The following is a 17,519-nucleotide window of genomic DNA, read 5'->3' on the forward strand; positions in this document are numbered from 1 at the left end:
ATGCCGAAAACTTCAAAAGGGAAAAACACTTGCTCAGCGATTTGTTTAAAGCTAGCTCAGGCTCTGACGTCCCTCGTGCGGCAGCAGCAGTTTGTCTCCATTCGGCCACCGTCGCGTCAGCGTTGCGGAGTATTTTGTCCGCTCGCCGCCGCCGTCCCAGGACTAGTCACCGAGTTACTGGGCAGGGGAACGTGTGTTTCTGGGGAGCCGGCTGGCGTTGCCGGCACCATGGAGTCGCCTTTTAGTCCGGGACTCCCTCACCGGCCGGATGAAGACTGGGGTGAGTGGGATCTGAGGCTGTGCCAGGGGTGGCTCCAGGTTTATTCCTCCCTGCTTCCGCGCCCCCTCGGTGACAGGTGTGGACGAATCCTGTCGGGGGAGCGAGGGTCACTCGTTGCATCAGTCCGTGGTCCTAGTAGAGTATAGCAGAACCTGTCGGTGTCTGTCCTGGCGACATGAGTGTAAACTACTGCCTGATTGGAATTACTATCGTGCTTGGCTATTTCCTCTGGGAAAGTACTAGGTGATGATTTGGTGCGGCGAATTCGACGTCATTAGGAAGCTTAGGGCAGGATGGCCGTGACCACCAAAAAGGCTGCAAGGTTTTTTCTCAGAGTGTGCGATGTAGGCGATGCTTGCCGTGGAATGTTTGTGCGTGTACGTACACGTTTGGTTTGTCTGAAAGAAGACAAACCTTTTCTGAGCTTCCTCTATTGATCGAGGCTGATGTCCATATTGGCAGAGAAGCAAAGCACCCTAGCACCTGACCTCAGGTTGCTGTTCATCTACACCTAACGCTTATAAACGGGCATAATCCTGATTGTTCTCCGGATGCAATTCTGAATTTGCTTGTTACGGATATTTTCTTTGGCTTTGCGGCAGGAAGAGTAGGAATGGAATGTAGTCGAAATAAGAGTAGAGAAGCTTATCATCCAGTGTTTAGAGAAAACTTGTCCTTCACCTTATAAGAATAGTAATATTCTTACCTTAACAAAGTAGTACTTACACTGTTCTTGAGCTTCAGTGTGAATTTGGGGTTGTATACTTCCCTGAATGAGTCCTTTAGCAAACCTACACCATTCATCACCTTTAAAATTTTGGGGAAACACAGACTGACCTTCATCGTTTCATTGGACCATCATTGTCAGTAGCAAGAGTGTAATCTCAATTGTCTTTGTTGAATTGAAGTTCTCATTTGATTTTCCAAGGGCAGAACTTCTCTTAAATTATATACTGTTAGAGATTTATTTCAATCCTTGGGTAGATTTTCTGAGTTGTTGGAAAAACTAGACTGTCTCTTACAAGAGTGTACTTGTAGCATGCTACTGCTAATTCACTTCAGTCGTGTCCGACTCTGAGTGACCCCATAGACGGCAGCCCATCAGGCTCCCCTGTCCCTGGGGTTCTCCAGGCAAGAACACCGGAGTGGGTTGCCATTTCCTTCTCCAATGCGTGAAAAGTGAAAGTGAAGTTGCTCAGTCGTGTCCTACTCTTAGTGACCCCATGGACTGCAGCCTACCAGGCTCCTCCATCCATGGGATTTTCCAGGCAAGGGTATTGGAGTGGGGTGCCATTGCCTTCTCCAGTAAGTAGTATAAGCCTAGTATAATCTTATACAGTATAAGCCTACTGTATTTGGCTTGGGAAACATATTTGGCTTTGGAAAATATATTCCTATTACAATAGGAACAATTGTCATTTATTAAACATTTTGTGTGAGGTGCTCTGCTAAGCTCTTAGATGAACAGATAAGGAAACTGAAGCTGAGAGAAAATGAATGCTCAAAGTCTTATAGCTAGTGAGTGTCAGAAGCAGGATAAGAACCACGTTTGTCTACCTCCAAAGCCTGTTAACTTAGTCACTATTTAATATTGCTTTCCTAAATTATTTCTACAGATTTGATTCTTACCAAGATACCCCCAGTTATTAATAAATCTAGTATATTGGGTAGTTAGGATCTATTTTCTCAGCTAGTCAACTACTATATGTTCATGATGTTTCTTAAACTATAACTGTGGGATACTTGCTGATTCTTGCTGATAGCGTTATTATGTCTTCTGATACTCAGGCTGCATTTTCTTGACTAATTGTATCTGTTGACTCCTACTCTTAATGTTCTTTAACAGATCATTCAGTTCTTTGTAGTAGGTTGACTGACTCAGCTCGGGTATGCCCTGCCCCTCCCTGAATATGCCCATTTCCCATGGTTTTCCAAGCTTCTGACACCGTTGAAGTGAAAGTGTGAAGTCGCTCAGTCTTGTCCACTCTTTGCCAGCCCAGGCTCCTTCCTCCATGGGTTTCTCCATGCAAGAATACTGCAGTGGGTTGCCATTTCCTTCTCCAGGGGAATCTTCCCAACCCAGGGATCGAACCCAGGTCTCCCACATTCCAGGCAGACGCTTTAACCTCTGAGCCAGCAAGCTTCCCTTTGACAGTGTTATGTCTTCTCCTAATAGAACATTTTACTTCTGATTCCTCAGATGTTCAGTAAGTAGGATAGGTTTTGCAGGTGCTGGAGTGGAAGGTTACTTTCTGCTAGCATTTCTCAGTAGAATGTGGGTTCTTTTTCTGTGAGTTGCCATTTTGGGTGTTCAGGTACCTCACTGATTTGATCTTTTTTCTATATTACAAGCTAGTCAGTTAAAGTTTAAAATCAGATCATGTAATTAGAACTTGTGCCTCTAACAACTTTGAATAATAAAAATGGCTTACTCAGAACAGCCTATGACAAGATGTGCATATTCCTTTTATGTTGGGTAATGAAAGTTAGAGAGGCCCTGTAAATGTTTTCTGTGAAGATCTGAATAGTAAATACTTTAGGCTTTTGTGGCCATGTGGTCTCTGTTCCAGCTACTCAGTTCTGCCAGTTGTAGTATGAAAGCAGCCACAGACAGTATAAACTGAGCATGACCCTGTTCCAGAACAACTTTATTTATGGATGCTGAAATTCTGTTTCAGTGTAATGATTTTTAAATACTTGATAGAGCTTATTTTTAGTACAGTTTTAGATTTACAGAATAATTGAGGGGTTACTACAGAGTTTCCCCACCCCCATGTTTCCCTTATTGTGGAGTATATTTGGTACAGTTCATGGGCCAGTATTGATACATTATCATTAACTATAGTCCATAGTTTATATTAAGAATCACTCTGTTCATTCTGTGTTGTTTTTTTTTTTTGTTTTTCAGTCGCTAAGTCATATCCAACTCTTTGCAACTCCATGGACTACAGCTTGCCAGATTCCTCTGTCCTGCACTGTCTCAGATTTTGCTCAGATTCATGTCCATTGAGTCAGTGATGCTATCTAACTATCTCATGCTCTGCTACCCGCTTTTCCTTTTGCCTTCAATCTTTCCAAGCATCAGGGTCTTTGCAGTGAGTTGGCTTTTCATATCAGGTGGGCAAAATATTGGAGTTTCAGCTTCAGCCACAGTCCTTCCAGTGAATATTCAGGGTTCATTTCCTTTAGGATTGACTGGTTTGATCTCTTTGCAGTTCAAGGGACTCTCAAGAGTCTTCTCCAGCACCGTAATTCAAAATCATCAATTTTTTGGTGCTCAGCCTTCTTTATGATCCATCTCACACATCCATATGTGACTGCTGGAAAAACCATAGCTTTGACTATATGGATTTTTGTTGGCAAAGTGATGTCTCTGCTTTTTAATACACTGTCTTGGTTGTTATAGGTTTCCTTCCAAGGAACAAGCGTCTCTTACTTTCGTGGCTGTAGCCACCATCTGTAATGATTTTGGAGCCCAAGAAAAGGAAATCTATCATTGCTTCCACTTTATGCCCTTCTATTTGCCATGAAGTGGTGGGATCGGATGCCATGATCTTAGTTTTTTTAATGTTGAGTTTCAAGCCAGCTTTTTCATTCTCCTCTTTCATCCTCATCAAGAGGCTCTTTAGTTCTTCACTTTCTGCCATTGCTATCATCTGCATATCTGAGGTTGTTGATATTTTTCTGGGGAATCTTGATTCCAACTTGTGATTCATCCATCCTGGCATTTCCCATGATGTACTCTGCATAGAAGTTAAATAAGCAGGGTGACAATATACAGCCTTACACTCCTTTCCCAATTTTGAACTAGTTGGTTTTTCCATGTCCGGTTATAACTGTTGCTTCTTGACCTATATACAGATTTCTCAGGAGACAGGTTAGGTCGTCTGGTATTCCCCATCTCTTTTCTCCTTAAGAATTTTCCATTGTTGTGATCCACACAATCAAAGGCTTTCGCATAGTCAATGAAGCAGATGTTTTTCTGAAACTCCCTTGCTTTCTCCGTGTTCATCCTGTGGGTTTTGACAAATGCATAATGTCAGTATCTACCATTATAGTATCATATGAAGTAGTGATGCTGCCCTAAAAAATCCCCTGTGCTCCACTTATTTGTCTCTGCCTCCTTCCTCCAAAGCCCTCTACAACCACTGATCTTTCCACTGTCTCCTAGTTTTGCCTTTTTCAGAATGTCATATTATTGGAATGATACAGTATGTAGCATTTTCAAATTGGCTTCTTTCATTTAGCAAAATGCATTTAAGATCCCTCTGTCTTTTAGTGGCTTTAGATAGCTCATTTCTTTTCAGCACTGAATGGTATTCCATTATGTGGATGTACCACAGTGTCTTTTGGGCTCCCATAACAAAATACCTAGGTAGCTTGAACAATAGAAATTTATTTTCTGACAGTTCTGGAGGCTGGAAGTCCAACTTCAGGTGCCAGCATGGTCAGGTTCTGGTGAGACCGCTCTTCCTGACTTACAGACAACCATCTTTTTGCTGTGTCCTCACAAGGCAGAGGGGTGGAAGGGGAAGGAAGGAGGGAAGCAGAGAGAGAGGTATGTAGATAGATCTAGCTCTTAGTTTTATGAGGCCACAGTTCTAACAGATTAGGGCCCCACACTTGTAACCTCATTTAAGCTTAATTACCTCCTAAATACCATCCTACCTCTGGAGGCAGTCATATAGGGGGCTTCAGCTTATAAATTCTGGGGGGATACGATTTGGTTCAGCTTTTTATGTGGACATACATTTTCATATCATTTGGATAAATACCAAGGAGCATGATTACTGGATCACACAGTAAGAGTATGTCCAGTTTTGTAAGAACTTTCAACCTGTCTTCCAAAGTGGTTATGCCACTTTGCATTCCTGCCAGTAGTGAATGGATATTCCTGTTGCTCGAGTTCTTGCTGACACTTGGTTGTGGCCAGTGTTTCAGATTTTAGCTATTCTAATAGATGTGTAGTGGTATCTCATTATTTTAGTTTGTAGTTCCCTGATAACATGTGATGTGGAGCATCTTTTCATAAATTGTGTTTGTCATTTGTATATCTTTCCTCTTCTCTTTCCTTCCTACCTCCCTTACTGTCTCCTTTTTCTTAAATTTGTGCAAAAGCCACTTGTTGTTTTCTTTGACCACATATAAGGTATATGTACCAAGATCAGAAGCTTTGTTCTGCCACTGTGGTTTCTTTGATAACTTCAGCATCTTCTGTGAAAGTTCTCTTTGCCTTCCTGTGTTGACCAATACCTGACACCCCGATCACACTTTTCCCTTGAAGTCCTATGAATGGTTGCTGTTTTCGTTCTCAAAACCATTACACCATTAGGGTCTCTGAAGGTGGGTTAGCTGTCTTTCTTGTTCTTCATTGCTGCTTTTTGATCATTCACTGTTCATCTTCCCTAAAAAAATGCACATCCAGGCTTAAGTTTCACATTGTCTCACATGCTCTCCTCTACCTGTCCCTGTTATAGTCATCTTCCGATTTCTGGTTCACTCTCCCTCACTTTTTGAAAAAATTTAGTTCTTAACTTATTGTCATTTACTTCAACACTCCTTCCATCAAGATTCTTGGCTGATTTCGGTATTCTCAGAGAAAGAAAGAAAAGTGAAGTCGTTCAGTCATGTCTGACTCTTTGCGACCCCATGGACTGTAACCTACCAGGCTCCTCTGTCCATGGGATTGTCCAGGGAAGAGTACTGGAGTGGGTTGCCATTTCCTTCTCCAGGGGATTGAACCCGGGTCTCCCACATTGCAGGTTTTACCATCTGAGCTACCAGGGAAGCCTTCTCAGTGAAGATCCTTCAAACACCTTGACCTCTCGTTTCCTGGGTCTCCTCTCCACCTTCCACCCTGTCTTAGCCATTTGCTTTCCCCATCATAAGCCTCAATCTAGTCGTTACTAATAACATAATCTCAGTTTCAGACATCCCACTCTGACCATCGTCTTCCGTCTTACCGGCTCGCTCTCTGTAGTGATCCAGTGGCACCTTCAGCCCTGCTGAGGTTCTGTCATCTTTCCCTTGTCCCTCATCCCCTTTATGTTATCACTTTCCCCTCATCCAGTTTACATTACACGGACAGTCTCTAACCATTGCCTCATAGCCTCAATATCCTCTGTCTCTCTTCTGCTTTGTAATTCTCGACCACAGCCTTGGTTAAATCTAACTCTGCCTACTCCATGAATGCCCTCAAATAGCTGAAAGTGGCTGAAAAAAAGCAAATTCAACCATGCTGACTGGTGTCACTGGATTTATGATTCTAACCTGAAATAGACCTTTGATTAAGTATTACCCAGCTGATCATATGTCCCTGGTCCTCTCATTCTGATGGTTGTTTTTGTAAAGTTTCTTTTCTCTTCAAACCTCCAGCACCTCTTCCTGAATCCTTTGAATCAGAAGAGAACTGCCACAGTCTCCTACTACCTTGTTTGCCCATCCATGTACCAGCATATTTGCCTTCTCTTCTGTTGGTGGGAATGAGAGAGCCGATCACTTCCATGTGTGCTTAAGAGTCCTCCTTCTTTATTCATGAATATTGCTCAGACTCTTCTTCCTTCTGTTCCTTGAATCATCATTTCCCTCCCTGCATGTAGTTGCTTCTCCTATCTAGAGTGAAAAAAAAAAAGAGAAAACCCCAAACCCGCTTCAAATGTTACTTCCCTTCTAACTGCCACCACATTTCTCTTTTATTTTACAGCAGAGTTCTTTTTTAGAAAATATCCATGTTCACTGACTCCAGTTTCTCTTTTTCCATTGTCTCTTGAACCCACTGCAGTCAGGCTCTGCCGCTTTGCCGAAACAGCTTTCTAAGGTCACCACTGATTTCCAGTGGCCATTTCTCATCTTATAAGAAGTACAGGAATAAATAAGTGGTCAAAATGGCTGTCAGGTGGGAAAGTTTGCTGAGCAAATGAGACTGAATAGCTACCGTAGTTTACTACTGTTAAACAGTAGTATCTAAATAGTAGAAATCTAAATGGTAGTGTGGGGTTGGTGAAAAAGACATAGAAGTTGGCAGTAAATTTCAGAGATACTTCATAGGTAACCAATACCACCACTTCCTTATGGATTCTTCTAAGATATTCTGTAGATATACAAGTGTACTTATCAACCCACTATCACTTTTTTAAAGTGTTAGCAAACCACAGAAAAGTTAAAAGATCAGTATTGTGATAACCTATATTCCCCTTATCTAGATTTATCAACTGTTAACATCCTGCCATACTTGCTTTCTCAGTATTATGAACACTTCCTTCTTGTTTCATCATCTGAAAGCAGGTTGCAAATAATATGAAACTCCCAAACACTTCACTGTGTATTTCCTAAGAAAAAGGAAATACGTGTTTTTAGGAAGCATGAATTTGTACTAATACTCACAGTCCAAAGACAGTAGCACAGACAGAATTCTTTCTCTTCTTGCATTGTATACTTTTGCAAGTTTTTTTCTTGCATTATATAATATTGAAAGTTTTTTTCTTCTTGTATTATATACTTTTATTTCTCTTTTCCTCCTGTGGAAATCCTGATTCCCAGTAACATCCTATGCTTTTATGGGCTCACTTTAGATGCTCTGTTGAAAACTGACTGAAGGAAGGTCAAGGGCAGAAGCAGGGAGACCATTTGGAGGCTACTGTAGCAATCCAAGTGATTTATGATGGGAGAATGGAGGAAATGGAAGTGGTTGGATTATGGATCTATACACATATGCATACACATGTGTATATACCCATGTATATTTTTTATTCAAATTTAAATTTTTGAATAGTTTCAAACCTACAGAAAAGTTATAAGAACTGTACAAAGAATTGTTGCAAACCTTTTACACATATTCCCTAATTGTTAAATTTTGCTGTATTGGCCCCATTTCTTTCTTTAGAGAGAGAAAAAGAAAACTGTGTTGTTAGATCATTACCCTTAAATACTGCAGTGTTTACCCTCTCCTCCCCCAAACAAGGATATCTCCTATATCAACTGCCATATACTGCTTCCAGTCAGGAAATGAACAAGGGTACAGCATTACCCTCCAGTTTTCAGATACCATTCAAATGTTGCCATATGTCTTTATAATGTCCCTGTTCCCTTTCCAATCTGGGACCCTACCTACAAACCCACATTACTTTCACTTGTCATGTCTCCTGGAATGATTCCTTAGTCTTTCCCTGTTTCTATATCCTTGACAGTGTTAAAGAGTGCATATCTTTTGTTGTGTAAGATGATTCTAAACCTGGGTCTATCCACTCTTTCCTCATGACCAGAATCAGGCCTTGAGTCCATGGCAGGAATGTGGCAGGAATGCCGGGGAAATGATGCTCTGTTCTCAGTGCATTGCATTTGGAAGCACACTGTGTTGACCTGCCCCAACGTGATGTTCACTTTGATCACATGGTCAAGTTAGTATCTGCCAGATTTCTACATTGTAGCGTCACTATTTCTCCTTTTACATTTGAATAGTCTTTGGGGAGAGATAATTGCACATGCCACCAATATCCTATTCCTTATTAAGGCTTCACTCACTAGCCCTGGCCTCTATTGATAACTCCAGTCTGTATCAACTACTGCTTTAATGCCAAATGGTGATTATCTCTAGACATTATGTCTGCATTAATTAATTGACATTATATTGTAAGAACCATGAACTTCCAGATGTTCACGCTGGGTTTAGAAAAGGCAGAGGAACCAGAGATCAAATTGCCAACATCCGCCAGATCATTGAAACAATAAGAGTTCCAGATAAACATCTACTTTTGCTTTATTGACTAAGTCAAAGCCTTTGACTGTGTGGATCACCACAAACTGTGGAAAATTCTTAAAGAGATGAGAATACCAGATCACCTGATCTGTCTCCTGAGAAATCTGTATGCAGGTCAAGAAGCAACAGTTAGAATTGGACGTGGAACAACAGACTGGTTCCAAATCGGGAAAGGAGTACGTCAAGGCTGTATATTGTCACCCTGCTTGTTTGAATTATATGCAGAGTACATCATGAGGAACGCTGGACTGGAAGAAGCACAGGCTGGAATCAAGATTGCCGGGAGAAATATCAATAACCTCAGATATGCCGATGACACCGCCCTTATGGCAGAAAGCAAAGAGGAACTGAAGAGCCTCTTGATGAAAGTGAAAGAGGAGAGTAAAAAAGTTGGCTTAAAATTCAACATTCAGAAAGCTAAGATCATGGCATCTGGTTCCATCACTTCATGGCTGCTGCTGCTAAGTCACTTCAGTCGTGTCCGACTCTGTGTGACCCCATAGACGGAAGCCCACCAGGCTCCCTTGTCCCTGAGATTCTCCAGGCAAGAACACTGGAGTGGGTTGCCATTTCCTTCTCCAGTGTGTGAAAGTAGAAAGTGAAAAGTGAAAGTGAAGTCGCTCAGTCGTGTCCGACCCTTAGCGACCCCACGGACTGCAGACTACCAGGCTCCTCCATCCATGGGATTTTCTAGGCAAGAGTACTGGAGTGGCTTGCCATTGCCTTCTCCGTCACTTCATGGCAAATAGATGGAAAAACAGTGGGAGACTTTATTTTTTGGGGCTTCAAAATCACTGCAGATGGTGACTGAAGCCATGAAATTAAAAGATGTTTGCTCCTTGGAAGAAAAGCTATGACCAACCTAGATAGCATACTAAAAAGCAGAGACATTACTTTGCCAACAAAGGGCTGTCCAGTCAGAGCTTTGGTTTTTCCAGTGGTCATGTATGGATGTGAGAGTTGGACTATAAAGAAAGCTGAGCGCTGAAGAATTGATGCTTTTGAACTGTGGTGCTGGAGAAGACTCTTGAGAGTCCCTTGGACTGCAAGGAGATCCAACCAGTCCATTCTAAAGGAGATCAGTCCTGCATAGTCATTGGAAGGACTGATGCTGATGCTGAAACTCCAATACTTTGGCCACTTGATGTGAAGAACTGACTCATTGAAAAAGACCCTGATGCTGGGAAAGATTGAAGGCAGGAGGAGAAGGGGATGACAGAGGATGAGTTGGTTGGATGGCATCATGACTAGATGAATATGAGTTTGAATACGTTCTGGGAGTTGGTGATGGACAGGGAAGCCTGGTGTGCTGCAGTCCGTGGTGTCGCAAAGAGTCGGACATGACTGAGTGATTGAACTGAACTGAGCTGATACTGTAAGAAAGAGCTTTCTCTTTTTATTTCATTACGGGCTCACTAATTGCTATTTGACTTAATGGGTTGTAATCTGGCTTTATTTTGAGGCTCAGATTTTCCCAGAATTGACCAGTAAGAGTCTATTCATTAAATGAAAGAATTGTAAATATGAGAACACAAAAAGACAAAAAGAGTCCATTCATATCAGCTTCTTTGTTCTTTTGACAAGTTCCCATCATTCTCTGAGAATTTCCTTATTTTCTGGCAAAACAAGATTTTCCCAGGCCTCTTTTGCATGCCCCTGTCTAAACCCTGGAATCAGCTATTTCTTTAAGTAGCCGTTTGGTGGACTTCTGTTTAGTAGAAGATCGTATTTAGTATCCAAGATCTGGAAACAGGATTTTTAAATACTGATAGTATTTCATCGCTTCTTGGACCTGTTAGCAGACAGAGCTAAGAAATACATGTATATATGTGTGTGTGTGTGTGTACACACTTATACAAACATCTATAATTCTTTCTGTGTGTATTTTAAAAAATGTGCCCATATTAATGCTTCTAATACCAGTCCAACACCTTAAGATTCTTTTATTCTCTTCCCTTTTCATGTTTGTAAGTCCTTTTTCAAACAGTGAGGGACCTAGCTCCAATTATTTTAAATATATTTAATCATTTGCTTTATCAAATAGCACATTTTTTGGTGTTATCACTCTCCTAACTACCTGGGATGTTTTTTACATCTGCCACTCTGTGCCTCCTCCCACTGCTGCATTTTCTTGGCAGCTGAGGCATGCCTACACCTCCACTTGGCAGCCCCCTTTCCGGCATCATCCTATTTCCTTGGGTACCAGGCACATTTTCACAGATGATGACACAAAAAACCCCACCACCCTCCTTGCTCTGCTGATATCTCTCTGTTCAGAAGAGCAGGGGAAGAAAGGAAAAATGGAAAGAGTTGGAAGGACAGAAAAGAAAGGTAAGAAGCCAGATTACTAATACATATTTTGAAGACAGAGCTGACAGGATTTACTGGTAGATTGAATACAGAGAGTGAGGAAGAGAAATGAACAGTGAGTCTTAAGGTTTTTGACCTGAGCTGCTGAGGTAATTGGATTGTCATTAACTGAGATCCAGACAAAGCCATAGGAGGTTTGATGAAGGATGATTTGAAGCTCGGTTTTGTCTGTGCTGAGTTTGAGACGCCTTTTAGATACCCAAGAGGAGATGGAGAGTGCTTATTCTGTTTATACATCTTGAGGTACAGATTGGAAAGGGTTATTTAGGAATCCTTGGCACGTCCATGCTATTTAAAGCCACGAGCTCAGCTGAAGTCACAAAGGGAGTAGAATAGATAGGAAAGTTTGCACTAAGCCCAGGGACAGTTTCATATTAAGAAGATGAGGAAGAACCAGCAAGATAGGGCCAATCAGTGAGGTGGGAGGAAAACCAGTGAGGCGGGATGCTAATTTGAAACCTAGTGAGGAAAATGCTTCAATTAATATGAAAGGATCAACCGTTTCAAAGCTGTTGAGAGTAAGATGAAGTAAACTATTCAGTTTAGCAAAGGAGAGGTCATTGGAGACATACATACATAACTGATGTGTATGTATGTGTCTGTGGGAGGGGAGCTTGGTTGGAATAGGTTCAAGAAGGAAAGGGAGGAGAGAAATGAGAGGCAGCAGATAAAGAATTCTTTCAAGGAGTTTTAGCCTGTGTAGAAGGTGCATAGGCACAGTTATCTACTTATATGTGTTTTTTGTTTTGTTTTGCTTGACAGCTGAGTTTAAGGTAGTCTTTTTCTGAGAGTTATATGAATAACCTTTCATTATCACTGCACACAGCATATTTTGCTATGTACTATTTTGTTTTAGGTTGATGAAATGTTTCTGCCGTTGGCTGGGTCAAGGATAGACTGGCAGTGCAATTCCTATATATGTGAAGTAAGGAAACCACCAGAGCAGATTTCAGTGGCATGATGGTAGGGAGGACAGAGGCCAACTTAGGCTGGCAAACTCTTCAAAGTGCTTGAAGTTCTTACGATGTTAGAGAAAATAGATACTTTACAGATGGTACAGTAATCAGCCTTGTTTGGCCTTATCAGCACCTTGACCTTCTGTGTTCATGTTTCTTGGTTTATAATGCAGTCTCATTAGGAAATTGGAACATTGTTAGATTTGCTGAAATAAATTCAGTGATTTAGATAAGTTCTTTATTGTTTGGATAGAGAATTGGTTGTACCCTTAATTTAAGGCATGGATGGTAAATACCTGATACAGGTACTGTCATATTCCTGTCCTGTCATCACTGCTGATCAACTCTGTCACCTTTTCTGTGCTGAGTCCAGATGAAGCCTCAGAATTTGTGTTAGTAATGTTCCAGAAAGTCACTATCAACTAGTCCAACATGACATGGCAGGACATTTTTAAATCCTTGGTATAATGGTTTAGTTCACCAGATAAAAAGTATGTGGAAAATAATACATATGTGAGAAATCAGCTTTGCACCAGCCGTTATTCACACTGCTAGAATGGCTAATGAGAAACTCTAATAGAGTTGGCATAAGGACACAGCACTTATTCTCTAGTCAAAACGCTGAATTAACAGGAAATATCTATTGTTTTCTTTTGTCTCAAGATTCTGCCCTGTTTGCTGAACTTGGCTATTTCACAGACACTGATGACTTGCAATTGGATGCAGCAAATGAAGCTTACGTAAGTATTTATTAGGGGAGAAATACTGAATAATGTGATATTTAATCTTTAACCATTGCAAGAAGATTTCAGAATAACACCTTTAGGCTGGTTGCTGCTCTTGCTGCTGCTAAGTCACTTCAGTCGTGTCCAACTCTGTGTGACCCCATAGACGGCAGCCCACCAGGCTCCCCTGTCCCTGGGATTCTCCAGGCAAGAACACTAGAGTGGGTTGCCATTTCCTTCTCCGATGTGTGAAAGTGAAAGGGAAGTCGCTCAGTCATGTCTGACTTGTAGCGACCCCATGGACTGCAGCCTACCAGGCTCCTCCGTCCATGGGATTTTCTAGGCAAGAGTACTGGAGTGGCTTGCCTTTGCCTTCTCCGTTAGGCTGGTTATTTAAGTTTAAATAACTTTTAGGGTTAAAAATGAAAGCTAGTTGCCATTTTGTTGAAAGTGAATGTACGACTGTAGAAACTGCTTTGGTCTTGATAGTAGAAGACGTGTATTCTAAGTCTGCCTTTGGCCCCAGGAGTAGGTAACCTTGGAGAAGTTACTTAACTCCCTACCTCTTGGTTTTTGCACATATTTTGCTGCAAGGGGAAACAATGTGATGTTAAGGGATATATGTGAGTCATGGATCTAGTTAAGAGAACTTACCAGGCATCCTAGGTGGCTCAGTGGTAAAGAATCTGCCTGCCAATGCAGAAGACATGGGTTTGATCCCTGGTCTGGGAAGATCCCACATGCCGTGGAGCAGCTAAGCCCAAGCACCATGTCTATTGAGCCTGTGCTCTAGAGCTCAGGAGCTGCAACTATTGATCCCACATACCATGACTGTTGAAGCCTGTGGGCACTGGAGCCCATGTTCTGAAACAGGAGAAGCTGCTGCAGTGAGAAGTCTGCATGCTTTAACTAGAGAATACCTCCCTCTCACCACAACTAGAGAAAAGCAGCCAAGATCCAGCACAGCACCCCCACCCAAAAAAGCAATAAATTATAAAACTTTTTTTTAAAAGAGAACTTACCAACTTCCTTTTTTAAAGTTGCTGCTGCTGCTAAGTCACTTCAGTTGTGTCCGACTCTGTGTGACCCCATAGATGGCAGCCTACCAGGCTCCCCGGTCCCTGGGATTCTCCAGGCAAGAACACTGGAGTGGGTTGCCATTTCCTTCTCCAATGTGTGAAAGTGAAAAGTGAAAGTGAAGTCGCTCAGTCATGTCTGACTCGTAGCGACCCCATGGACTGCAGCCTACCAGGCTCCTCCGTCCATGGGATTTTCTAGTCAAGAGTACTGGAGTGGCTTGCAATTGCCTTCTCCGTTTTTTAAAGCTACACATAAATGGCAACCCACTCCAGTGTTCTTGCTTAGAGAATCCCAGGGACAGCGGAGCCTGGTCGGCTGCCATCTATGGGGTCGCACAGAGTCGGACACGACTGAAGCGACTTAGCAGCAGCAGCAGCAGCAGCAGCATCCTTAATGTTGAAAGCTCTGAAACTTAGAAATGTCCTTACTTTTTGCCTTTGAGTAGTTGGAAGTATGCATAAAAGTTGTTGTAGTATTTTGAGTCCTCAAAAGTAGCTTAGATTTTTTTTTTTCCTTTTTTGGGTTAGTATATGTGAAGCTGTTTGGCCTGAACTCTTATTTTGTTTTCTTCTTTAATGGATGAGGCGCTGTTTGACTTGGGAAGTAGTACAAGTGAGCAGAGTGATTTTATATGCACATCAATCAGGTTGAATATTTATCACTTATTTTTTAAGCTCTTATTAAAAGGAAAGCTTGCTCGGTGAGTTTCACATTTCTCTAAGAATAATTTCGCAGTTGTTTTACCGTGAATCAATAGAGAGTGAAACACATGATGTTTTTTAAAATCAGCTCATGAGATTTGTTGTTGTTGTCGTCTTAAACAATAGTCTTTATGTTTACACAAAGTAGTACAAAATGAGGCAGTTCCTCAGAGGGTGACTTGGAGCTGGAAAATCCATCCTAAGCATCAGAGTGTTAGTATGAGTTGGTAAGTTGTGTTCAACTCTTTGCGACCCCATGGACTGTCGCCTGCTCAGGCTCCTCTGTCCATAGGATTTCCCAGGCAAGAATACTGGGGGTGGCGGGTGTTTAGTTGCTAAGTTGTGTCCAACTTTTGCGACCCCATGGGCTGTAGCCCAAAAGGCTCCTCTGTCCTTGGGATTCTCCAGGCAAGAATACTGGAGTGGGTTGCCATGCCCTCCTCCAAGGGATCTTCCCGACCCAGTAATCAAACCTGGGTCTCCTACTACAAGGGAAGCCCATGCTGGAGTGGGTTGCTAATTCCTTCTCCAAATGCATGAGATTTTAATGGTTTCATTTACTCTATGAGATGCTTTATAATGTTGTCTATAATTAAGTTGGTTTTTAATATTGACTGGTTGTTTAAGCAACTGATGTTTTTTTTATAACCTCCAGAGCCTAGTCTTCAAGAAACAATATATTATATTTGAAAGATTCAGGGAGATAAGATTCTGATTTTATAATTAACATTCTGTTACCTCAGAGAAGTCATTCAGTCTTTCAGTTCCTTAGTTTTTCTGCTGTAAAATAAGAGATTGGATTAAATCATCTAGTTTTACAACCATCATTCTTCTACATGGCAGTACAGTTTCCCTTGAGAAGTTGTTGAAGAAGCAGAGTATATAAGTATCAGCATGTTTTGCTTTACAATAAAATGGGCCTGTGAAATTTCCAACCAGATAAAATTCTTTTGCTATAAAAGGTATTTGACTTTTTTGGCTGAAGATTGAGTATGAAGCATCCCTGACGTAGGTCACGACACTGTTGAGCATGTTACAAAGGATTGCTAGTAATCAGGCAATACTGCTCAGTTTACTTGTACTACGAAAGTTTAAACATTTTTCATTGCTGAAAGTATGAGGCTGTTTAAGTTTTTGTGTATAGATTCAAATGTGAGGAAAAAAGTGAAGGAGATCGATTTAAAAGGGGTTTCTTTCATAATTTAAGTAGCTTTTTCTTTTTTGTGTGTGCACTTTCACGCATTCTCTTAAGTGACTTGCACTAATATTTTCTCAGTTTAGGGCAGTATGATAAGAAAAGTTTCCCTTCTTCTGTTACATTCTCAATAAATAAACCAAATAATAGACATTTGAAAGGATAATATTCTAGAAAGTATTACCAGTGGTTGTTAATAATTACTAGATTAATCTTTCCTTTTTGCCTGAGGGTTACTTTCTTTTTTGTTGCTGTTTTATTATTTGTCACATTAAGTTAATACCAACTACCTTTTGACTTGTTGTACTGTTTATATATTATTAAGTTTCCTTCTGTTCTTATCTCTGTGACTTCAGATGTTTAAAATAGTAGTGATACTGTCTTAAGTGATATGAGGGTTCTGAAATCATGTGGTAGGTCTTTATTAATGTATATGGTAGAAAATTAAAAAAATAAAAAAATTGTCACCTAAATGACAAGAAGGAACCCCTCCAAAAGGTTTATTGACCCCTATTTGAGAAAATTGGTTTTATCTTCTAGGATTAAAAAAAATTTCGAAATTTGAAAACTGTGGACCAGTAAAAAAGATAAAATTGCCCATCTTCCTATGTATCTCTTCCTTCTCCCATAACCATTTTAATATTTGGTATATTTGAACGTTCAATTAGTCTCTTTATGATTCCTGAATGTCTTTTGGATACATCTGTATTCTTTCCATTGCATAGAGAGATGATTTTATAAATAGGCATTTGCTTTGACTTTTTTTCCTTAGTGACAGTGGGGAAACTTATTATACTGGGTCTCCTTTATGACATAACACATATTTTGTGTTAATATTTTGTGACTCTTGTAACAGTCTCTTTTCACTGAAAAGAAGGAGACCAACTGAATCTTTCAGATAGATGTTGACTCCATTGCCTCCTTCGTAGTTATTACTACTGTGCTTAAAGTAACTAAATTGGTTTATCTCTAAGGTATCTAAGATATATTCTCAAGATGAATTAACTTAGAAAATGATTTTTACTAATTTGGGTAATAGCAGTTATTTTCGGCAAGTTGTTTCTGTTAGTTTGGTTTCTGGATGTCTATATTTTAATCTGATATTCTTTTGCTGATTTGAAATCTACAGGAAAGTAATTTTGATAATCTTGATTTTGACTTGGATTTGATGCCTTGGGAGACAGGCATTTGGGACGTCAACAATCAATTCTGTACAGGTAATAATGTATTTCATTGATAAAAACTTTAAATGGATCCATATTATTTTATGGTTTGGTAACTCTTGAGAGTCCCTTGGACTGCAGGGAGATACAACCAGTCCATTCTAAAGGAGATCAATCCTGGGTGTTCATTGGAAGGACTGATGCTAAAGCTGAAACTCCAATACTTTGGCCACCCCATGCGACGAGTTGACTCACTGGAAAAGAGTCTGATGCTAGGAGGGATTGGGGGTGGGA

General features: G+C 40.8%; 1 protein-coding gene across 2 annotated transcripts in view; it reads left to right on the forward strand.

The window, feature by feature from the left end:
* The window catches only part of ATF6 (activating transcription factor 6), a 250,627-nt gene continuing 233,108 nt past the window's right edge, over positions 1-17,519 (forward strand). For both annotated transcript variants that reach the window (XM_055401458.2, XM_088835977.1), the window contains exons 1-3: positions 1-280; positions 13,025-13,101; positions 17,192-17,279. In XM_055401458.2, the coding sequence (XP_055257433.2) occupies positions 1-280; positions 13,025-13,101; positions 17,192-17,279 (445 nt within the window). The remainder of the gene's footprint in view (positions 281-13,024; positions 13,102-17,191; positions 17,280-17,519) is intronic.

The sequence above is a fragment of the Moschus berezovskii genome, chromosome 4, assembly GCF_049115385.1.
Source record: "Moschus berezovskii isolate FMDL1 chromosome 4, NW_MosBer_1.0, whole genome shotgun sequence".
In the NCBI taxonomy this organism is placed as follows: domain Eukaryota; kingdom Metazoa; phylum Chordata; class Mammalia; order Artiodactyla; family Moschidae; genus Moschus; species Moschus berezovskii.